Below are 26,025 nucleotides of genomic sequence, written 5' to 3' on the forward strand. Positions count from 1 at the left end.
TCTTGATAAGTGATTGATGAATGTGTCTAACAGTCCTATTGTATTCTATCAAATTCCAAACAGGGGGAAAACAATTTTATAAAGGCTTAGTTGTTCCTGTCAGGTCCTGATTGCAGCCTGACTGGATACAAATTAGTTTAGTGACAGGGATAACCCGTCCAAGATGCCTGCAGTTGGTTGAAAATGAGCAAAGTTGACAGCAAATTGAAAGTCTAATAAGTCCTTCAAGTGGTTGATTTGTACCTAGTGGACATGTAGACATTGAGGAGTATGAAATATTGGAAATCAATGACCCTCTATGAAATTTCATTAGGCCCTGTTGTTCTCAGTTCATAGTATTTTTATGTTTTGATGGATTATCTGAAGAAAATGATTACCTAATGTGGTTGAATTGATGGGACTTTGATACACATCTTCAAAGATCACTTTTAAGCAATATTGTAAAAGTGCTATTGATTTTGTTTCTTTTCTTATCCTATTTCATCATAGTTCTACATAGTGTGGAGATTTTTTTCTCTGTGTTATTTGGTATTTGTTCTCTCTTTATGGTTGTTGTTTGAACGTTTGAGGAGGATAAACATTAAACTGATTAACGGAAGATTAACAACAAAAGAATTTGAAGAGATAAAGCTGCTTCTTCAGATACAAACCTCTCTAATCACTAATCCCCCTGTTCACCCCCCACCTCTCTTATTTTTCTCTGCAGGGGACACAGAGGCCAATTTGGATGACTCCCCCAGCAAAGACTCGGGTGCTCATGTCTGTGGCAGATGTTGTGCAGAGTTCTTTGAACTATCGGATCTTGAACAACACCAGAAGAATTGTACTAAGAATCAATTAGTTCTAATTGTGAATGAAAATCCAGTGTCTCCGTCCGGAACCTTTTCCCCAGGCTCCTCTCCTCATAATCCTGATGAGCAGGTGAATGACACTTCTAATAACACAGAACAAGCAGAGTTGGCTGACCTTTTGGAGCAGAACATACTTGACAAAGAGGAGGCCATGGACACGGACGTGTCAGAAGCCTCAGCTACACATAATGATAGCAGCGGACGTATAGTGGGTGGCAGTCCACTCAGTGGTGCTGGAAGCAGCCATGGAACTCTGGGCAGCACTGGGTCCAATCTGGGAAACTCTGCCATTTCTGCCTCACTACCTCAGTTGGGCAACTTGACTGAGCTGGGCAATTTTTCGATGATCAACAGTAATGTCATTATTGAAAACCTACAGAGCACCAAAGTGGCTGTGGCTCAGTTCTCTCAAGAGACAAGATCAGCAGGAGGTCAGAGGGTGGCTGTGCCAGCCCTCATGGAGCAGCTTTTGGCTCTGCAGCAACAGCAAATTCATCAACTTCAGCTCATTGAACAGATCCGTCACCAGATTGTTCTGTTGGCTTCCCAGTCACCCGAGCTTCAAGTACCACCTAGTTCTTCCCCGGTTACTTCCGGTTCAGGTTCTAGCCCACTAACCACTCTTAGTTCTCATTTGTCTCAACAGTTGGCAGCTGCTGCAGGGTTAGCACAGAGCATAGCTAGCCAGTCTGCAAGCATTAGCAGTTTGAAACAAATGGCTAATGCCACGCAGCTACCTCAGAGCAATTCCAATGTGGGAGAGTCAGCTCAAAGCCTTGGAGCACCGGGGGCAGCTGCTCCAGTTAATGTCCAGTCCTCAGACAAGAGGCCAGGCAATACAGGAAGCTTGCATCCTCCAGTAGGAAACACGTCACTTGCAAAAACATCCACACCAGCCTTTGGGATAGGAAGCCTTTTGAACCCTGTGGCTAATACCCTTCTACCTCAGCCCCCACCAGGCAACTCAATGTTTTCCAGTGCACTGCCCAGTGTTGGTACCACAGCTGAGGATCTCAGCTCACTGGCTGCACTTGCTCAACAAAGAAAAGGCAAGCCACCCAATGTTGCATCATTTGAACCCAAAAGTAGCTCTGAGGATGCATTTTTCAAACATAAGTGCAGGTTTTGTGGCAAGGTGTTTGGTAGTGACAGTGCTCTGCAGATTCACCTACGCTCTCATACAGGTGAGAGGCCATACAAGTGCAACATTTGTGGGAATCGCTTTTCAACCCGTGGTAATTTGAAGGTTCATTTTCAGCGACATAAAGAGAAGTACCCACACATTCAGATGAACCCATATCCTGTTCCAGAGCATTTAGACAATATTCCAACCAGTACTGGCATTCCCTATGGAATGTCTATGCCCCCTGAGAAGCCAGTTACTAGCTGGCTAGATAGCAAGCCTGTACTCTCTACTCTGACCTCTTCTGTTGGTATGTTACTTCCGCCAACTATACCCAGTCTGCCTCCATTCATCAAAAAGGAAGAAAATAACTCATTGGCTATAAGCAGCCCATCTCATTCTGCTAAAAGTGACTCAGGTCCAGCTGACACCCTCACAAAAATCACAAATAATGTGTTGGAAGAAGGTGAGAGCACAACCCTGCCTACCTCAAATGAAAAAACTGAAGAAAACAACCAGTCCTCCTGTGTAACCTCTCATGTGAGCTCTGCAGGAGAGGGCACTATTGAGTACACCACCTCCAACAGCCCTCCAATGGCCACTAACCCTCTAATGCCCTTGATGTCAGAGCAGTTCAAAGCTAAGTTTCCTTTTGGAGGTCTACTTGATCCTTTGCAGGGCTCTGAAACATCGAAACTTCAGCAACTGGTTGAGAACATTGACAGAAAGGTGACAGACCCCAATGAGTGTGTGATCTGTCACCGTGTTCTTAGTTGCCAGAGTGCACTGAAGATGCACTACCGCACACACACTGGGGAGAGGCCTTTTAAATGTAAAGTGTGTGGTCGTGCCTTCACCACTAAGGGCAACCTGAAGACTCATTACAGTGTCCATCGAGCTATGCCACCACTGAGGGTCCAGCACTCTTGCCCTATTTGCCAGAAAAAGTTCACAAATGCTGTTGTACTGCAGCAACACATTCGAATGCACATGGGTGGCCAGATCCCCAACATTCCTCTTCCAGACAGTTACCCAGAATCCATGGGCTCTGATGCTGGCTCATTTGATGAGAGAAATTTTGATGATCTTGACAACTTTTCTGATGAAAACATGGAAGGAATTGAGGATGGACCAGACAGCAGCATCCCAGACACACCCAGGTCAGCTGATGCATCTCAAGACAGCCAGTGTTCATCCCCTTCTCCACATGAATCATCAGGCTTGGAGAATCATGAAAAGAGTGCCAACCAAGGAGAAGACGATGTGCACTGTGAACAAGAGAAATCGATGGAAAATGGATTCATGGAAGGAGACAGATACACAAATGACTCCTCTTCACTTGGAGGCGATATTGAAAGCCAAAGTGCCGGAAGTCCAGCTGTTTCTGAATCTACCTCTTCCATGCAAGCACTGTCACCCTCTAATGGTACTCTCCAACAACAAAAATCTCCAAGTCCGGAGGATCGGCAGCAGAGGGCATTGACATTGGAGCATATTAGTGCAGGTCTTATGCAGTCTCATTCTGCCAGTCCTGGAGCTCTGGATCTTACTTCAATTAACCCATCTAAAGATCCTCTTAGTATGCTTTTCCCCTTCCGTGAGCGAGGCATCATGAAGAATACAGCATGTGACATCTGTGGGAAGACGTTTGCCTGCCAGAGTGCCTTGGATATCCACTACCGAAGCCATACCAAAGAGAGACCATTCATTTGCACAGTATGCAACCGAGGCTTTTCCACCAAGGGGAACTTAAAGCAACATATGCTGACCCATCAGATGCGAGATTTGCCCTCCCAACTCTTTGAGCCCAGCAACAGCCTTGCATCGAGCCCAACTCCATCTCTTCTTTCTGTTGGACCATTGTCCTCCATGATGAAGACTGAGGTTAATGGCTTTCTACATAATATTCAACCTGAGGTAAAAGACTTGCCTTCAGCACTGGTAACCTCATCTGCTTCCACCTCTCCAGTACTCTCAGCTGCCCCACCACGGAGGACGCCTAAGCAGCACTACTGTAACACCTGTGGAAAAACATTTTCCTCGTCCAGTGCCCTACAAATCCATGAAAGAACCCATACTGGGGAGAAGCCGTTTGCTTGTACCATCTGTGGACGAGCATTTACCACCAAAGGAAATCTCAAGGTAATTAATACTTTATTTGGATGTATATATTGCATTTTTTAATATAAAGCTGTTAAAATGTGTACAGAAATAATGAACGGGAAGTGGAAATGTTGAGTCATCCCATTATTATGAATATTGGGCTAAAAGCTTGAGATTAGTGAAACGCAGCCAGGAATGCTTAAGTAAATAGGCTTTAACCACAGTAACCAACTTTAAACACCCATTGCAGTTGTTTGATTAGTTTTTTTCCCCAGTTTATCTCATAAGAATCATGGGTTTCTTTTCATCAAATTTTTAAAAAAATTCCGTCGGACAAACTTTATCTTGTTGGATTTATAATAATATGTTATTACAGCACTCGACACAGAACAGCGTAAATTTTCCGAATGGAATATGAATCTCAAACTAGAGTAAAATGTCCTCTGTACATATATATATAGTAATTTAGGCAAACATTCATTTTCATATGTGTAGTTTGTGGTATATCAAACATCAATATTCATTAATATGTTTAAACAAGTTGCTTTTTCTAGGCTTTAGATATTTTGTTATGTTATTGAAACTACTATTTTGATTGTGCTTGTGAATCACCAAATCCTTTCAGAGATGTGTAAATATTAAAAAGTTGAAAAGCATGAAAATATTCAGCCATTTAATTAATTACATTTGATTTGTTCGTTACTACACAAAAGGTTGCAACAATTATACAAAGCACTTTCAAACGTGGATGCATGCGTCAAGGACGAACTTGGGGCAAATGTCAGATACAATATAGTCCAGCACAATTAGACTGGACATTGCAATTTTCTCAGGACATACATGTCCACCACAGACCATTTGTTTTATATGGAGACCACCATTCTCACTTGGTCAATGTTAAAACATTTTACTCTTGTTTTAATAATTAGACACATGCTGCTTTCAGTGGGCCTATTTTGATACTAATTATTTCACTGCTTTCTCTTTTTCCATTGCATCATCTCACATGCTATTCATTTTAATGCTTCCAAAATTTAAACATTGTGGATTTTAAGTTTTTCTTCCATCTCTCACTCTCTCCCTTTAGGTGCATATGGGTACCCACATGTGGAACAGCGCCCCTGCTCGGCGTGGTCGCAGGCTTTCAGTAGATGGTCCAATGGCTTTCCTAGGCACCAACCCTGTGAAGTTTCCCGAGCTTTTCCAAAAAGACTTATCTGGTAGAGTTGGAAATGGAGACCCAACCAGCTTCTGGAATCAGTATGCTGCTGCATTCTCGAATGGCCTGGCTATGAAGACCAACGAGATCTCGGTTATCCAGAATGGGGGGCTGCCCCCTCCACTGTCAGGGAGTGTGGGTAATGGAGGCAGTTCACCGATCGGAGGCCTGACAGGCAGCATGGAAAAGCTTCACAACTCTGAGCTCAATCCTGCTCTGGCTGGACTTGAGAGAATGGCCAACACCGAAAATGGGACTCATTTCCGCTTCAATCGCTTCATGGAGGACAAGGAAATTGTGACCAACTAGAAAACAGTTTTTGTTGAACTCCTAAACAAACACATGCTCTTCAGTCGACAGACACGTATGTCCCCATATATGCGTAAATGAAAGAGGAAAGCAAGAAAAAAAACTGAATCGGCTTTTGCTTGCCATTAAGACTTTATGAAGAGAAGATTGAGAAGAACTCACTTTTTGTACAATGTACAATATGTTATAGTTTTACGGAGCTTATTTATTAGTGATTATAACCTTGCTCAAAAACCAAGTGGAAATATTAACAGTTACTTAGTTTTTATGTTATTTCTGTTTTATCAGCAGAGTCAATCTGTGTTTTAAAGTGTGCTTTTGAAAATGAGCTTTTCTTGGTAGAGAACTTCACCATGGCATTAAATTATTTTCTATCTGTAGTATGTGTTAACAAAACTTGATGTTCATGTAATGATTTAGAGCTTAAAAAGTGCAACGTAAGGCTGTAAATACTGTACACTTAACTGTGCTAGATGGTTTACAAGCTGTGTAGTAACTTCTATCTGAGGAATATCGACATTTCACGAATCCAGGGATACAGGTTAGCCCTTTTTTCTCATAGAAGTTAAAAAGAAAAAATAAATTTTCACCTCAGCCGTTTATTTTAGACCGTAGTGGTTTCTCATCTTGACTGTTGTTTCATTTTACTTTTACTGTGTTCAGTTTTGCTCTTGATTTGTGCTTATAGGATACAAAGCATAAATTGTTGTTAGATGACAACATAAAGAGCTTCACGTTTGGGTTATGAAATAAGAAAAAAAATCTAAATGCCTTGTGTGATTTTTGTTGGGCTTTTAAATTGCTGCTAAGTACTAGCGTCTTCGTTTGAAATCTACTGCACATCTTGTGTTGACGCAACATGTACCTGGTTTTTCGGATGTGGAGCAACTAATTCCTTTACAATTGTACATAGTCTTACTCGAAGACAAAGCCCATCTCGGCCAGGGGACAAATAATGATAGTGTTTTTATAAATATCTATATATATATATATGGACTGTTACATGCACTTTCCTGGAAAGTTGGAAGATCTTTTAGGGCCCAGTTTCTCTACAGTTTAATACTTACTAACAGCTATACTGTAATTCTTTACTCTAATAATCAAATACATCAGTTTTCCAAAAGAAATAATGTGTCGGTCTTTATGATTATTTTTACGTAATGTTTTTTGGGGTTTTCTCTTTTTTTGCAAACAAATGTTCGGCCAGTCCAAGTTCTGTTTTGAGCCCGCGGGACAATTTCTCAGTTGAATTAAACAAGTAAATACGTAAATCCAAAAAGTCGGTTAAATATTGAACGTGTCCGAGTGGTCCGTCCGGATGCAAATGCAATTACGGAGGCTTCATTAAAAAACATGCAGGTCCGCTGTAAGTCAGATTTCTGAGTTTATCATTCTGGCGGCTGACAGGTTTCAGCATCTTTAATTAAAGAATCGATCGTTTTAGAAGCCTCTTTCTTTCACCGTGTGTTTAGATAGATTGTTTAGTCATGCATTTCCTCATAAAGGAAACTTTTCATTTAAGATGTAAATTAAATTTACCATCCTACCCATCATTACCCATGTATTATTTTTCTAATCTCTGTTTTCTTTAAACCCAATCAAAGGCTTCGTTACGTTTTGTTTAAAATATGTTTTTATATTGTGCATAGAATTTCGATTTAGACATTATCCTAAATATTTTATTTTACACTTTTCAGTGTAATAACCTATATTAATTTATTATATTCATTTTGTGTTGCACAAATTAAAATGCGTTAACTTGCTTTTCCCTCGTCTTCAAGCATGCTTTATCTTGCCAGAATTTTTTATTTTTTTAAATGTTGCGATTTGTTTTAATATTGCATCATATTTTGCAGGACATGCGTCATTTATAAACTTGAATTTTAGCTATTTAAAATAAAATACTCCAAATATAAAATATTTTTTATCAACAGCTGCATTTAATTTAACACACCATTGCACTTCTTGCAATGTAGGATCTGTTAATTTGAGCCTTGCGTAATCATCCCACGCCCCCTTCTCTACGGATTTTTATAGCTGGCTAAATTCCCCAATATTTACAAGATCGGGATGCTAAATGACCCTTGCAAGCAGTCCGGGTGCGGTATAGGGCCCCCGCCCCTCTTAACCGGTGCTTTCTCTTTGAGCAGCCCATCTGCTGCGCGCGACCGACACTGTTTAAACAGCTCATCAGCTTCCGGATTCTTCTGAGAGAGTGCAATAGCTCAGCGCGAGCAGTTTATTGACACTATAGATGCGAAATCCTTCTGAACTGAGCTCTGGCATACAATGTTTAAAGAAAAACGATTTAAGCTTTCTTCATTTCCGGACACGTCTTCCTCTTATATCGTAATATATTTCGTAAAACATATTTATTTTCTGCATTTCTTGCGGCAATTATATTAAACGTTTAACATTTTATTTTCTTTATAATGTTGTTTCTCTTATTTCTTTACAGTTGTTGATAGGCTATTAAATATTATTCATTAATAATAATGTTTCCATTATTAATAACAATTAAAATGTTACCTACAGCACAGACTGAATAACAACAACTTTAATAATAATAATAATAACAATAACAACAATAATGATGATGATTATGATTGTTTTATTGTTATTAATTAATATCATTATTATTGTTATTAGGCTATTATCATTATCATCATTTTGTAAATTTTAATTCATATTTTAATTTAAGAATTTTTACATAACCCCAAATACAGCAGTTTCTTTTCTTATACGTCCTAAGAAAATGATAAATATGTATTTAGTTAAGCTTACATGTTTGAGTTTGAAGAATTCCACTCCAAATGTGTAATATTGCAGATGTTTTTTTTATAAATTAATTGAATTATATTTGTGGTTATCATCAATAATAATCATATTATTTATTATTATTATTATTATTATTATTATTATTATTATTATTATTATTATTATTATTATTATTATTATTTTTTTTTTTTTTTTTTTGCAGCTGTCTGGTAAGACAAGTCTTTTTCATTCATTTGTTTAGAAAACATTACAAATTCTGAAAGTTGGGCCTTAGGATTAAAGCAAGTGTGTGTCTGTGAATATATGTTTGTATAAGACAGAGAGCAAGATGTTATAATTATATCACAAAATATGATAAGAGCAGAGGAGAAGAAACATTTACAAACACGTATGCACTCATGAGTAGGCCTACATTTTTAACACATTTCATTGCCTGTGCATTTAACCCCAGACTGTTTGTTAAGTAGGCTATACTATAGTATTTAGAGTTTTAATCAAAGGCATTTGACACTGCAGGACATATGGTCAGTTTGTTGAGGCCCTTCATCTCAGAATCACCACCCCACAGTTAAGCAAAAATGACGTTTTAATTTTTATGTAATTATTTATATTTTATGCAATGCTGTATAATATGTATATTTATATTCTGTGTGCTATATAAAAATATAGTGCATCAAGGACATGTTTAAAGATTATCCTAAATGTAATATTTATAAACGTCAGCAATTTCTCTGCCCAATATTATTTACAGCAGAAGTGCATCTGTTCATTGATAGCTTTAAAATTATATAATGATCAGCCATAACTTTACATACTTTCACAGTAGTTAACCAGACCTTGTCCTATGTTGCGTTATACACAGTTACTGGAAAAAGGTAATAGAAGATTTAAATTTAATTCTGTTTATTTTTTTCTTTTTACACTTCTGCTGCAGTGTGTACAGTCATGGAGGTGTGGAGAGAGCGGGTTAATAATAAGGCAGGTGGCTGTTCTTTCAGTTTATCAAAGGAGAAGGTTATGAGATCTGACAGGATTCAGCTCTAAGTCTGAGCCTGAGGGTGGTGTCAGCACTGACCTCTTCACATAACAGACCCACCTCTGCTCTATACTCAACACACGCACACCCACCCACACACACTTAATGCTGGCGAGTGTATACTGGCTGTAGCCCTGGGGGCTCGCTATGACTCCCTGCTGTGTTCTGGTCTACGCTGGGGAGATCAAAGACACATTTGGGACAATTGAAGCACTGCTCCATCGAGCCGTCGCTCAGCACCACACCTGCCCACCTGTCAATCATTCCCAGGTGACAGGCGTGTGTGACAGTAGTGTGCCTTGTAGGAGCAAAGGATGCAATTAGGGCAATTAGCATCTTTTGTGCCTCACAGATGCACTGCTCATTTTGTTATTCATCCGATCATTGTCTACGTTATTAGTTTTGTCCTCTGTCTTCACTTTAATCCTGACTGCTCGAGAATTTCTCTCCTTCCCTTCCCTCGTTCTCATGGTTCATGGTTTCCTGAGGAAAAGGTCTCAGTCTCTGAAACGTGTACACAGCTGGCTGCAAGAGGACCTCCAGATTGCAAGAGCAAACATAGAGGACGATTTCTCAGCCTGTCTTTGTGTGTGTGTGTGTGTGTGTGTGTGTGTGTGTGTGTGTGTGTGTGTGTGTTATCATGGCAGAGTAATCAAAGTCAACATGGAAACATTCATCCATCCAAATCTAATTCACTAAAAAGTACTGCTTTCTCAATTTCTCTGTTTCTTTCTTTATTCCCTCACTTTCTCGTCCTTCTATATCTAGCCTATATCTCACGCTATCTTTCTCTCTCCCACCAAATCCTGAATTAGGGCTCTGTCTTCTGCTCTGTCTAGCCACAGGTCCCCTCTGCACAGTTTCCTTAGGTGGGACAGAGACCTGGACGCGATCCAAGTGTGCGAGTCATTTATCTGTCCACTCCTTCAGCTTTTCTCCTGGCACAAAACGACACACACACAGAGATATTGTATTACAGTTGCCATTGTCCTAAGACAGACAGGTGGGACTCTTACTGTGGGGTCTTAAAAAAAAGCCAGGCGGCAGTGGGCAGACATTGGGTGCGTACTTTATGGGAGCGCTCATGCCTGCAGAGCCATCCAAACAGTACAGTGGAATTGCAGAGCACGGGTGGGTGTACAGTAACGTCTTGTCAGAGCAATAATGGCTGTCTCAGGCTTGGTTTATCATCACTTCTAAAATTGCTGGTGGTTCTTTTGTCAGGGTTTTATTGCAGGAAGGTTATTTAGCTTCTTTCTGATGCTAATGTCTTAAATTTAAGGGGCTCGGTCTCCAAGTCTCAGAGCCGTAAGGGTGGTGACACTGTCCGTTATGAAAACGGTTCCCTCTGTTTCTCCCTCCTTTCTTTTTTCCCTTGTGAATAAAAGAACAGATCGCCTGCATTTGGACCCTCTGTGCTTCCAGTGCTTGAGTGTAATTTAATGTGCAGTTCCATTTTAAGATGAAGCCCATGTACTCTTGTGTGGTTTGTCTGTAGAATGGAGCCCAGATCGGTTTCCTCTTTTTAAGAGCAGTGGGAGATTAAGTAGGTTGATTGTGTTCCTTTCACCATCAGAATGAGGACTGGTAACCTTAGCCTGTACTGTCTACCATGGGGCTCAAAGACAGGTAGATGCTCACTCCTCTGTTAATGTCATCCCATAGATTACGTTTCCCCATCACCAAAGTGTCTTAAGATGCACTGTATAGGGACACACATTCCTCCATCCCCCCCATTCAGAATGACAACGAACTGTTGTCAGAAGGGAAGCAGACACATGCATGCATACTCTAAAGTTGGTTATTGACTACGGCATGTACGGTGTCCTCTGAGACTCTAACATAATTGAGTCAATTAAATAGTTAAATCTATATACTGTAGCAATGAACACACTATATATAAAATTATAAGAACATCTGACAGATCTTTTTTGCACCTTTTTTGCCTCCAAAAGATAATTTCATTTCATAATAATGGTTGCTCTGAGCACAACAAATATCAGATGAAGTTTTATCTGATTTTAACTTTAATATTTATTAGGTCCACCTTTTCCAGGAATTACAGCAGCACATCCCTCTGGCATATATACATATACATATACATATACATATACATATACATATACATATACATATACATATACATATACATATACACACAAATGTGCAGCATTTAATTTATTTCCTTATTCAATAATGTATGTGTTTTTTCTCCTTAAGCTTTACACGGAAATGTATGTATTCCAAAAGCTTAAAATATTTAAATTAAAATATTAAAATATTATTAGAATATTTTTGTGGTAAAATTATAATTTTGTATAAAATTATTTAATTAATAATTTAATTAAACTTTGCCTATCTATCACCATCTCCGTCTGAAACATAAAATTACACAGATTTGCTGCCATTATGAATGTAAATAAATCGACATTTACCGCAAAATCAACAGCAACAGCAAAATAAAAAAAAAGATAAATAATAAATCATATAAGCTTGTCGTTGTGAAGTGGGGTAAGGTAAGAAGATCTTTATAAACATAGATTTTTAATGTACCTTTTTGTTTGATTTTTAACCAAAAAATTATGAATTGCAGCTTAAAGGATTTGTCCATTTTTTTAAATTTTTTTTTAGATAATTTACTCACCACTATGTCATCCAAAATGTTTGATGTCTTCCTTTGTTCAGTCGAGAAGAAATTATGTTTTTTGAGAAAAAGCATTCCAGGATTTTTCTCATGTTAATGGACTTTTATGGACCCCAACACTTAACAGTTTTAATGCAGTTTAAAATTGCAGTTTCAAAGGACTCTAAATGATCTCAAACGAGGCCTAAGGGTTTTATCTAGCGAAACGATTGTAATTTTTGGCAAGAAAAATAAAAAATATGCATTTTTAAACCACAACTTCTTGTCTTCCTACAGTCGTGTGACGCGCCAGCGCTACCTCAGGTAATACGTCATAACGTCAAGAGGTCACGGAGGACATATGCGAAATTACCCCCAGTGTTTACAAGTGTGTTGAAAGAGGACCATTCCGACATTGTTGTATGTCAAATGATACTAATTAATGTCTTTGTGTCAGTTTATTGTTTAAAATGGTCCGCAAATGTGTGTTTCATATTATGTAACACTTGACCTTTTGACGTCACTACGCAATTACGTGAGGTTGCGCTGGCTCGTCACACAGCCGGAGGAAGACAAGAAGTTGTGGTTTAAAAATGCATTTTTTTTTGGGATTGTTTAGAGTCCTTTGAAACTGCAATTTTAAACTGCATTAAAACTATTAACTGTTGCGGTCCACTAAAGTCCATTAAAATGAAAAAAGTCCTGGAATGTTTTCCTCAAAAAAACATAATTTCTTCTTGGCTGCAAAAAAGAAAGACATCAACATTTTGGATGATATGGTGGTGAGCAAATTATCTGGATTTTTTTGTTTTAAGAAAATGGACTAATCTTTTAAGGTTATTCATATTTTATAATGTAAACAATAGAGAAACGCTACATCAGGAGTAGTAGTTTATATTTAGTTGTCTCTCTAGTTTTTGTTTTCTCTTTTGTTCTTGGAGGCACGGCTCATTTTAAAACTTGTCCTTTTTACATGTCCTATATTGTCTTTATCACTCATTATGACATCAATGCTCTCCCAGTCTTTCTTTATCTTCCACCTTCACTCCAGCCCTCCATGTTTACTCTTTTTGTTTCCTTTTGTCTGTCACATTTGTGTTCATATCATTCTTTTTATCTATGTAATGTTTTTCCCCAGTCCGTCTTCTTTTCTTTCCTCCTCGCTGTTGTGGTCTCGGGAGTAACGGCAAAGTTTTAATATTAACCTGTTGTGATGAGAGCCGTGAGGCAGAGCGATAGACCTCATAACCATGAATATGCATGTGCGCGCTCTAAATGGATAGTGAGCTCTGTCACCTCTGAACGGTAGATGAATAAAGATACAGGCCCTGATAGGTCGTTTTAGGACTTTCTCACAGGCGCCATTAAGTTTCCAGTGTTGCATTATGGGCCTGGAAATAGCCTGTAGTCATTTGACGCGATATCAGAGGTTCTTTCCAGTATGCCACACTTGACCCTGGTCAGGTTTAAAACGCCTGCATGGGAGCTCTGTGGTAATTGATGACCAAAAAAGATTTTATAAAGAAACATTTGTGGGTTTGATCTTGCTAAAGTCTTGCAAGAGTTTTGTTATAATACTTTCTGGCCTGCAGTGACTGTAACAAATGTCAACTAGTACATGTCAGAAGAATTTATGAAATAAAAGTGTTTTGAATTGATTAGTGTGCTTTTAACAGCTTACAATTATCTCAAAACAGATTGTACAGATTTTCCATTGTTGATAGGCCAAATTATAAATTATGGTCAAGGCTTTGTAACCAATACAGTATGTTTACATATTTAAGATATCTCGTTTTTTTCTGTAACTCTCATGAGGAAAAGAAGTCATGCATAATATTAATGAATAACCAGAATAAGGGGATAGTTTATGTGCGCTTGTTACTGTTATTTCTGCATGTGCAGCACAAAACATTTACTTATACAAATAGCGGCGGAGTCCACTCTGTAGTTTAAAGCCTCTTAGAGGCTTTTTTATTAGATAATCAATCCGTCCGTATTAAAACAACAGAGTAAACTTAGTGATTCTCATATACTTCATTATTGCAGCTATTTGACTGGGCAGCATATTTGAGCAAACTGCATGTCACAGACTATCAATACAACTCTAATCAGTGTAAGTTATGGGTGCTCTATAATGGCCAAATCTCCTGTGGTCAGTGGTCCACCTTATGATTGCTCTCCGTGCGTGTGTGTAATTTGAGTGGTGGAAGGAGAACGGGATGCTCAGCAGTTGCACGAACAATTTGATTATGTTGTTGAGTTCCTGTTAAATAGATTTGCTGAGGCATACATTTCATCATATGAAAGAACGAGAGCCAGATATAGTGCGTGTGCAGTACAGCGTGTGTTTGCGGTGGCATCTGTGATAGAGGGTTTATATCACTGTTTATTTCATTTCCAGTGTTTCACTTGTTAGTGATTTGACATGAAATACAACCCTTGAGCTGTTACAATGAAAACATTTTTGATAGTGTGGAAATGATAATGGTGTTTTGTCTTAGGCCACGGTAATGCGGGCGGCCTACCACAGGAGACTTACGCTGAGTGTGATCGTGACTTAAACAGCAATGAAAATAATAACAGTGGAGATCATTTTTAAGACCTGTAGATATGTTGTATTGGGGCACTGGCCCCTCAGTGGCACATAAAAGATACCTATGACTCTCTTTAGTGTCTTTCCTCAGCTGTTGAATTGTGACTCAGTCTGTATTAATGGCCTTTATTGGTTTACTGCACTATATTTCAGTCTTCAGTAGCCTTGCGAATATAAGACAGGTGTCATCTTCCCTGGCCATGGAGGCAGGTAGGCCTGACCCAGGTAAGATTATCCTCTCTACTCACCACATAACTCAAATCAGTCAGCGTTATCAGCCAGGAACCATATCATGAAACTTAACACACGAACATGTGACACTTACACCCGTAAAACATCTCCGATATTTAATATTCAACAGTTTCAATGGCTGGTGTTATTTACATCTCACTCAGTGATAGATGTAATGCAGGCTCTGAAATGCAGTTTAACGCAATTCACAAAATCACTTTTTTGGTGAAAAGCACAAATCTTGTAGGGAGTTGTCTTGGTTTTGAGACACAAATTCTTTTTTTTTTCTTGTTATAGATTATATATTAATGTAACTCTACACTCACTTCTACATTTCTGTAACATAACCCTAAAGTGATGTCAGATGGCAGTGATTAAATATGGATGGAGATTTGGTACATTTTCCTACAGGGAGAGAAAGAGAGCGCGAGCGACAGAAGAGAGAGAATAGGAAAAACTCTTGGTCTTTTTTTATCAGCCAGGAATCTCAGAGGTCCTGTCAGTGTCACCTGCATTCGTAACTAATGGACTTAAAATCAGCTCTACCTCCCAAGCTTTAATGAGTGTAAAGTTAATGAATTCCATCTCCTCCTCCACCTCCCTTTTCTCTCGTTCTCTCTCTCTCTCTCTCTCTCTTTCTGCTCTGTTTTTGCATGACAACATTTTCAGATTGCGCTTTGAGACAGATCAGTCCCTTGTTGGCAGTAATTGGGTGCTGGCCTGGGTTAATGCGCTCACCACCATTAATGAAAACGTTGAGCTGTAAGTGGAACTGTATGAAACGGAGAACGTTCTCAATAGCCTCCAAACAGTCACCAGGGTCCATTCTGCAGCGGGCCGGGCCCAGCTTTTATTGGAGTGAAGTGAAGCATGAATTCTGTGAGGGAAAGATGGAGCCAGTTATATTCAAAGCTGTAAGCCAGACGGCTGAATGAAATAACCTTTTTAAGATAAAGAGAATCTCTTGGGTGCGTCAGGTGAATAAAGGCCCACACAAAGTGTAAAGATGTAATGAAAGGCGTTTTTATTGTACACTTTAACACGCACACATTTGTGAAAATACAGTGCTCGATTAAACTTGTGCTCAAACTGATAACAAAAATACCTCCTGAACTTTCTGACATTTATGTTTTTATCCATTTAAATGCAATCCAGTGCAGTCAATTTAATAAGCAAATTTCCCTATAACACTAATGACAGCATTAAAGGGTTAGTCCATTTTCTTAATAAAATCCAGATAATTTACTCACCACCATGTCATCCAAAATGTTGATGTCTTTCTTTTTTCAGTCGAGAAGAAATTATGTTTTTGAAGAAAACATTCCAGGATTTTTCTCATTTGAATGGACTTTAATGGACCCCAACACGTAACAGTTTTAATGCAGTTTAAAATTGCAGTTTTAACAGAGTTTCAAAGGACTCTGAACAATCTCAAACGAGGCATAAGGGTCTTATCTAGCGAAACGATTGTTATAGCGAAACCGCAGCTTCTATCTATCTACAGTCCTGTGACGCGCCAGCAAAACCTCACGTAATTGCGTAATGACGTGGAAAGGTCACGTGTTACATAAATGAAATGCACATTTGCGAACCATTTTAAACAATAAACTGGCACAAACCCATTAATTAGTATCATTCCACATACAACAACGTTGGAACGGTCCTCTTTCTCCACACTTGTAAACACTGGGGCGTAGTTTCGTATTACGCGAGGTCGCGCTGGCACGTCACAGGACCGGAGATAGACGAGAAGTTGTAGTTTAAAAGTGCATAATTTTTATTTTTCTTGTCAAAAATGACAATCGTTTCGCTAGATAAGACCCTCTTTAAAACTCCGTTGAAACTGTAATTTTAAACTGCATTAAAACGGTTATGTGTTGGGGTCCATTAAAGTCCATTTAATGAGAAAAATCCTGGAATGTTTTCCTCAAAAAACATAATTTCTTCTCGATTGAACATAGAAAGATATCAACATTTTGGATGACATGGTGGTGAGTAAATTTTCTGGATTTTTTTTAAGAAAGTGGACTAATCCTTTAAGTGCTTTTGTTGTGTTTAACTCAAAGAGAAGATGAAGTGCATTATTATGGAGCAGTCAGATAGGCTGCGTTCATTAAGATTAAAAAATATTGTACACTACCTCTAGTGTCTGATTGGATCTGTCTGCTTGAATTGGTGACAATGTGTATTTGTGAGTACAAACCACACCACCAACAGACCATCAGTGGGGTCACCAATTCGGCATTGGTAACCATTGGCAACAGACCTTTTAATGAAAGTTAATCATGTACCCTGAGGTGAAGTAAAAAAAAGCTAAAATGTTTCTCAATCTGTTCCACTTTAAGTACTGAGCTGGGATTGGTTGATGAGGCCTGTTGCAGAATTTCCTGTTAACATTGTAGCTGCATTTGTACAAAAATTATGAAAAAACATGCAGTGTAAAATACAGATGACAACAGTCATTTCGAGCTTTTTCTAATTGTTGTCTTTCTTTTGACTTTTCTTTTTTTGCTTTATCCTCTTTATCTTTCTCTTATTAAACAGATTTTCTTTTAGGGTTTGCTTACATGAAGACACATCCTAACTGTTAAGTCAACTGTTTTTCAATCACTAACTATCAAACTGTGAGTGTAGCATTTAATACTTCATTTAATTGTGCTGTTTAATAGGAAAAAAGTTGCCACAGAAGCAAAACTACATAGTAGCTAAAATAATTGTAACACCGAGAGAGAGAGAGAGAGAGAGAGAGAGAGAGAGAGAGAGAGGGAGAGGGGAGATCTAATGAAGGGCTGGAGATGAACAGATTGCCTGGCAAGGAAGGGCAGTCTCACAGTGTGGATGTGACTGTCGTATCGACATATGCACAGAATCTGAAATCTGAATTTTAAATGTTGCAGAGCTGCTCACACTCTTTAGTGTCAAAGAAATGCCATCCTGTACAGCTGTCACATGACACCTCAGACCTCACACACACTCAGACACACACACACACACACACACGCACCATCAGCACACATACATACACAGTGCATACCTAGCTTGCGCATCCGCATGCTAAAAAATATACACGTCTGTGCACGGTCGTGGAGGAACTAGAAAACACCAGTCTTGCCAAATCACCACATCTTAGACACACATGCTGCACAATATTGTCGTTAAAAGAAAAGAGAAGGAACAAGAGAACATTTTTGCAATGATCAAGAAAATGAAACAACAAAAAAAATGAATTACAAGCAGTTATTGGATTAAAAAAATGATACCATAACAAACTATAATTTTCAGATTATTTTTTTTAGGTAATATTTTTAAGATTACTTTTGACTGTTATCACAGGCAAGAGTCAGAAAGTTTGTTTTGATTACACACATAAGTATTTACTTAAATGGAGACATGTTGTTAATATAAAACTAATTAAAAATACTGACTCTAACAGAAAGCATTTGAATTATTTTTTAATTATATTTAAATTAGAAAAATATTTAATGTTTAGTCAAGATTATTAACTTTTTTATATAACACGAGGACATGTCAATTTTCCCCAAAGTAAAATATTTTTTTTTGTAACTCATATAGTGATGATTATTTTTATTATGAGAACATACCTTCCTGTATCAGTATTTGGAACAATGCTGAGATGTGTTTGCACGTTATTTGCATAACGAAATGTAATGATTAATATAGAGATTTATATGAAACACCAAACTGAGTCTAAATTATAGTGCACCTGGTTAATTAGTAATGGGTGACACATTGGGTGACTGCATAGAGAACAGAGGAAACAAATTTGTGTGCGTGCGTGTTTGTGTGTGCGTCACATCCGCAAATGGTTTTGTGTTTGTGCCTATGTTTCATGAATGGATTTGTGTTTCTCTCTGTGTGTATGTGATAAGAATCTTTAACAAGTGTATTGAGGGTGGCTACACACTTACCACACATCCAGTCCCCTACTGAATCAGATCTGTCTCCGTTGTCAGAGCACATTAGATACAGGCCAACACACACACACACACGCATACGCATACACACTCTGCCATTAGCATTAGAAAATGGGCTATCAGCCGAAATGAGTGAGATGGAAAAGCAACCAAACACGTATGTGGGTACGAGAGTAAGAAGTGGTAAGCTCAACTTAACCATACAACACAAACACTGAAGTATCAACAAACACACCGCCCACAACATCATCTTGTTCATAAACACAAGAGGTGGTGTGAAAATCTTTAAAATGTTTGAGAGTGTAAAAGCATTAATTATCAACCAAGTTCTTGCTCTATTGCAATTGTTTAAAATCATTTGACTACACCACACTGAAACCGTTTGTGCTCCCTATGAAAGAACCCAAAGGCCTCCCTCCTTCCCTGCAGAGCCGAGCATTTTTCTGTGTCTTTCTGTGACTTTGGAACATAATTGAGTTTAAACACTCAATACAACATTAATTAGTTTAGCCTTCTGCTGGTGATACCACAGATAAGAGACTATGTAATTCATATTGATTGGAATATGCACATTGAATGCAACCTCTTAAGACAAGCCTCCTTTATTAAGCTAGCACAAAGAGCAGGTCATCATTTGTACAAAGAAAGATCGCTTTAGATTTTATCTTTCTCATAAAAAGATTTGATTGGGTTTTCTCTCTAAAGAACCCTCGCTGCCTATGTTATTCTACGTTGATTATATTACCTCTTAATTAGTTTGCATATTGAGTTGAACAGAGTTTATTGATTTCACCAGCTTTCATTTGCATTGCAAAATTCTACTAATCCAATATAATCTTATCCATAGCCACAGAGAGAATAATGACTTTCTTTCTGACAGTTTTCTTAGTTTTACCCCCACCCACTTACCCCACATTACTGTTTTATACGCATTGCATGTTTTACACACAATATTGCCTTTTAGTTATTAAGTTAAATGTAAATCTACGCTTCTTATCTTAACCAAATATCCCTTTTATGGCATTTCTTGTATATACTGTAGCTTCATTTCCAGTGATCTCACATTCTTCTTTAAAGGAATAGTCAATTTTCTTAAAAGAAAAATCCAGATGGTTTGCTCACCACCATGTCGTCCAGGATGTTGATGTCTTTCTTTGTTCAGTCGAGAAGAAGTTGTGTTTTTTGGGGAAAACATTGCAGGATTTTTCAAGTTTTGATGGACTTTGATGGAGCCCAACATTTAATACTTAACACTTAACAGTTTTTTTCAACGGAGTTTCAAAGGACTATAAACAATCCCAAACGAGGCATACGGGTCTTATCTAGCAAAACGATTGTCATTTTTGACAAGAAAAATAAAAAAATATGTACTTTTAAACAACAACTTTTCGTCTAGGTCCGGTCCAGCGCGACCTAACTTAAATGCGTAGTGACGTAGGAGGTCACGTGTTACATATATAAAACGCACATTTGCGGACCATTTTAAACAATAAACTGCCACAAAGACATTAATTAGTATCAGTTGACATACAACAACGTAGGAACGGTCCTCTTTCAAGACACTTGTAAACACTGGGGCGGAGTTTCGCATTCGTCCTCTGTGACCTCTTGACGTCATGACGTATTGCATAGGGTCAGCTGGCGCATCACGACCGGATCTAGACGAGAAGTTGTGCTATAAAAGTGTATATTTGTTATTTTTATTGTCAAAAATGACAATCGTTTCGCTAGATAAGACCCGTATGCCTCGTTTGGGATTGTTTGTGGTCCTTTGAAACTCTGTTGAAAAAAACTGTTAAGTGTTGAGTTAAGTATTAAATGTTAGGCTCTATTAAAGTCCATTAAAATTAGAAGAAATCCTGCTAATTATGTTTTCCTCAAAAAACATAATTTCTTCTCGACTGAACAAAGACAGACATCAACATTTTGGATGACATGGTGGTGAGTAAATTATCTGGATTTTTCTTAAGAAAATTGACTAATCCTTTAAGGTTTTTTTTTTTTAAAAAACACGTTTTTGTGGTGTCTAGTGTATGTATGTAATGTATATTCGCTTTTTGTATATATATCAATATCGCATGCATTTGCAATGTGTGTGTATGTGTGAGATGGCATTGGTTTTCATGTGCGTTTGTGTGCGTGTGAGACTCCTATGGAGAGGTTGATGAGAAGGTGTCAGGTCTGTAGATCTTGATCTCGCACACATTGCAGTGGCATGTTAAAATGTTAAACTATTCAGACTAATCAAACACAGACCTGAGCTAATGGTCTTCCTCTGGGAGCAGATCTGCCCTTCAGGGTCTCTCCGCTCTCTTTCTGTTTGTATCTGCAGCAGTATCATCACACACGCATGCACTTGTTTTTAAGTCACATCTAGCTGGCAGAGGTGTTTTCCCATGGATGATGGTGATCTCAGTCTGTGCGTTCCATCATTGGTCTTAATGTTCCAACTGTATGTGAGAATATGCAACTCCGGGCACTTTAATGTGTATATATGTGTGTGTGTGTCTGTGCCTTTGGTTTAGCCGGTGACTCATTCACCCCGGGTTGGATCAAAGGCTTTTAAATGGGCCGCACTGACTAGAAGGCAGAGCACAACATATCAGCACTTTGACTATCTCTACACACACGCATGTCTGACCTACTGCTATTGAATAACGGCATTGTTCGTCAAAGATTATAAATTTGAAATCTAGGGTAAGCTGTTTTTAGAAAATATTACTTATATATATTGTAGATTATATATTTAGGAAAATTTTCAATCTTATGTTATTTATTTTAATATGTGTCTGAAGATAAATTAAGGAATCTGTTCGTTTTACTGTAATGATGTGGAGGTCATTTGTATATGAAAAAAGCATGTTAAAGATCAAGTTTATGTATCTGGAAAAAGGCCGTGTAAATTAGTATGGCATTTGCAGGAAGTGGCTATGATAACACTGAAATTTCCAACTTAAAAGCTAACAAAGAGTATTAGTTTACAGTCACCATATGATGTAAGAATGTGCCACATTCACTTGCATGCAATACATTTCCACTGAAAAAAATTATTCGTACTCAATTTTTTAAGGTAAGTGGTCGCAATCAATTTATTTAAGCTACATTTAAACAAAAAAATATATATAAAAAGGCAAAACAAAACAAAAAACTTTTGTTTAAATGTAGCTTAAATAAATTGATTGCGACCACTTACCTTAAAAATATTGAGTAAATTGAATGAATCGTTTTTTTCAGTGCAGCTGCAACATTATTTCATACAACATTCTTATAGACCATTTCATCGGGCACACGTGCGTCTGGTCCGAGCTTTACTTCCGGTTTCTGTTTGTTTAATGGTCTGACTAGTTGCTGTAACTGAACTCTTAAACAAATATATTGTCGAAAATAACAAATGTTTTGCGTTCCTATGTAATTTATGTGTTGTTTATACTTGTTATATAAATAAACTACTTTGTTGTTATTTATTCTTCTCAGAGTTTACCGGAAGTTACGTGATAACCACGAAAGCCACTTGTTTATATTGTTACTGCTGAAACTGTCTATATATGGTGCAAAAATCATATCTCTTCTGGATCTATATTGTTTACAATGTATTTAATTCCACATATATGTGACATTGCCTGTGAAATCCAGATTACAGATTTAGAGCATCAAAGTCAATCACTGATTTCAGATTGATTTCAGTTTTTGGCCTTACTCAGTCAATATTAAAGATATCAGGATATCAATGTTCTTTATATTATGTAGGATGGTTTTATGTCAAAAAAGTAAGTCAAAATCAATGAATTTAGCTTTGTTTTCAGAGGCAGTGGCACATATTGTATAAATAGTAAAGTGTAAATCATTATAGACAATTCCAGTGTTTATTTCATTTGGCAGTTTTAAATAAATTGTACATTCTAGAAAACCCAGTCCTTGTAAAGTATAGGTTATCCCTTTAACTTTAAATGAAACAGCTTCCATATTTCCTTGGACCAGTCATAATAAAATGCCTAAATACTTTTCACAAAGGCCCCGCAGCCCGAGGGTGTCCACATTGTGCTGAACTCTGACCTTATCAGGTGAGAAGGCGTAAGTGACTTGTAAAGCATGTAAATGAAGACCTGTGCCCTGTGAGGGGTTACATTAGCCCCTGAGGACAGACGGAGAGGTGGGGGGCCTTGTCAGTGTGCAGGAAAGTCTTGTTCAGAAGAAGCTTGGATCACACTTTTCTACGCACTAGAGCCTTGTTTCTTGATTGATGCCTTTCTGTGCTGTGTGTTTGAGACTGTGGTTTAGCTGTGGGACAGGACAGTCTTGTTTATGACTCTGAAAGGAACACACAACTACTTTACCTATCTGTTTACAGTGATATAATGAATCAAAGAGGAGCTTACAATGGGACTTTCTTTTACAAAGGTTTTTTTATTTTTCTCTTTGTTCAATAAACTGAATTTCTCATAGTCCCAGTCTTAGGAAAATCAGCTATTAAACTTGTTTGCAAAAGTTTTAAAAGCAAATCCAAAAGCAAATGCATTTTTCCATAATTTGATTGCCATTTCACTGTGAACTATTTTTGTACAAATTATATTCGTACTGTGTCTGTGAGGTGATCAAAACAATATTAAATATAATACAAATAGATTATTAATAGCAGAAAGGTGTTGATAAAGAAGTCCTCTCTTATCTGCAAAAGAAAATATCTTTCATTCGTCCTCTCTGATCTCTTGTTGTCTGTCATCAGCATCCCAGCAGGCACTGAATGATTTATCGACAGGGTAAACACCGTATGAATCAGACCTAATCTAGTTATACAGTTTACAATGTTTGAGTAACTAAACAGCATGTGTGTATACACACTTTTCAGGAAAACTACTGCTCTGCAATCCGTAGAGAACTGGGAAAAGACATGTTGAAGGAAATCTCCCATGGCAGTGTCTTAATAATGAATTTAGAACTTAAAACACAGGATTGTATAAACTTTCCATTGCAGCATGTGACTGAAGATTTAGACATATCCTTGCAAAGCAACTAAAACAGGCCACAGCGCTGTTTAAAACTGTTTATGCAGGTCTGCATGTATTTTAGCGTAAAGATCAAGTTTTATTCCCAAAAAACAGAAAACTCGTGAAATAATTTAATCAATTTATTTCTATTTATCATTAATACATTTATTGTTATAATCATCATTATTAGTACTCTCAGAATAAAAGGAACGTGAAGGTTGACACTGGAGCGGTACCTTTTCAAAAATACACTTTTGTACCTAAAAGGTATTGCCACACTTAGAGGTAAATATTAGTACTTTAAAGGTACATATCTGTACCTAAATCTTTTTAAAAGATACGTTTGTACCTTTTTTTCTGAGAGTATACTTTATATATAAAAAATAATATTGTGAATATGAATATTATTGAGGTTTAACACCCCGGTACTTTATAATTACTTATATGTGCACAGGGGCAATTTTTTTTTTTTTTGGCATGTTTAAGTGCAGCTATTGTAAAAATGGCTGGCTTCCTGTTGCTCTGCTGAGCAAGTGGTTATATTCAGGCCTGAGGAAGGGGAATAGTTTAAATGCAGATGTTTTTCACTGTAAACACACCCATGAGACACCAAGAGTGAAAACGTACAGCAGACAGAACGACATGAGCACATTGAAAGTTACAGAGAAGTTAGGAACAATTCTATGATATAATACATGACACATAAAATAATCCCATTAGTGTTTGGATGACATAAAATAAAGATAAAATAAAAAAAAAAATATTTAAGAATTGAAAGAATTAAGATCAATTTATGTTCATAAAATGAAGACAATGAGTATGATACTGATTGATAACTTTTAGGTTGTTCACAAAATATGTCATTGTTCAAAACTAAAGAATAATGTAAAAAGACAAATAAGACAAAATAGTTATATTTTATTTTTCTAATATTTTCCCATTTAAATGAATAATAAAAATAAAATTAAAGTAGGATTTTATTTGAATAACACTCATGCTATGTATATCAGAGATAAATTATAGCAATACATATAAAAGTTCTTTAATATAAATAATTTGATTATATATTTACTATAAAACATAAAACACATGACACTTTAAATTATAATTTATAATTTTATTTGTTTACTTATTTTCATATTGATGATATATATATCATATTTACCTCATATCTATTGTATATTTTAATAATAAAAAATAAAATGCTGTTTCTAAAACTGTTATTTAGCACACTTATACTGAATTGCACATGTAAGTACCTTTAACGGTTATGTTTAGTGCATTGTGCATTAAGTAACCGCAGATGTTATTTACTAATACGCTTATGCCTTAAGGAGAAAAAAAGTGCTTTGAAACTATTGCAAAATGTATTCGGGCATAGAAAGCATTAGAACTGGAGGGAGGGTCAACTCCTCAAATCCTTTACACTTATTTAAATTTCTACATTTGTTCACCTCACTTTATAGTAATTAAAAACAACATGCCTTGATTTCCCAACCCCCACTCCCCCACCTTCATACACATGCCCATTAGGGAAATGTATCCATGCTAATTAATTAGGGGCATTATCTAATCTGTAAATCAGGCGTTGTGCTTTGGGGGGATCTTAAAAAATGAACATGCAGTTCTTCATAACTTTTAACAAAGTACACAGAATATTATGTCCTGCTGTTTACAATTATTTCCATCTTTTTTAGAATGAGTTTTACAACCATTGGCCCCAGGGTTTAATTTGTATTGTTTTGAGATGTCCTCTGATTACTGATGCCTCTTTAGACCTTTAAATATGTTTCATCAGATCTAATTGCTTCCATAGAGAGTCTCAGGGCAGACGTGAGAGAAAATGATGGGTTTATCAATAAAGTATGTTGTGACTTCGAGTGATGTAATAACTTTAATCATAAAATATAGTCTAATCTGTTGACTTAAATTATAAAATAATTTATACAAAGCTTTCATTTAACTAGACATCTGATGACACTATATTTGAAATAGTTTTTAAATATAATATAAAGTTCACTTTTAATTTTCCTTTATATGTATAGCATTCAGAATCACATGTATAATAAGCATATGGCACAGCAAGTTTTGTGTGACTTTTTCTTAACGTCCTCCTATTACTTCTCCGTCACTTTCCTCCCTTCATCTCACCACTCATTCTCCTTGATCAGCTCTCTTTTGTCCTCTCCCTCCCCTCCATTTTGTCAAGTGGTCATCAAGGGGTCAGCTGGGGTGATGT

General features: G+C 37.2%; 1 protein-coding gene across 10 annotated transcripts in view; it reads left to right on the top strand.

Annotated features, from left to right (window-relative positions):
• Nucleotides 1–6,212, top strand: part of sall1a (spalt-like transcription factor 1a) — a 203,370-nt gene extending 197,158 nt beyond the window's left edge. For 9 of the 10 annotated variants that reach the window (XM_073859047.1, XM_055205700.2, XM_055205741.2 and 6 more), the window contains 2 exons: nucleotides 707–4,116; nucleotides 5,165–6,212. In XM_073859047.1, coding sequence (XP_073715148.1) covers nucleotides 707–4,116; nucleotides 5,165–5,605 — 3,851 coding nt within the window. In that variant the 3' untranslated portion in view covers nucleotides 5,606–6,212. The remainder of the gene's footprint in view (nucleotides 1–706; nucleotides 4,117–5,164) is intronic. The other variant, XM_055205751.2, reaches the window with a different exon arrangement.
• The last annotated feature ends 19,813 nt before the right edge of the window (nucleotides 6,213–26,025 follow it).

Source organism: Misgurnus anguillicaudatus, chromosome 21 (assembly GCF_027580225.2).
Source record: "Misgurnus anguillicaudatus chromosome 21, ASM2758022v2, whole genome shotgun sequence".
In the NCBI taxonomy this organism is placed as follows: domain Eukaryota; kingdom Metazoa; phylum Chordata; class Actinopteri; order Cypriniformes; family Cobitidae; genus Misgurnus; species Misgurnus anguillicaudatus.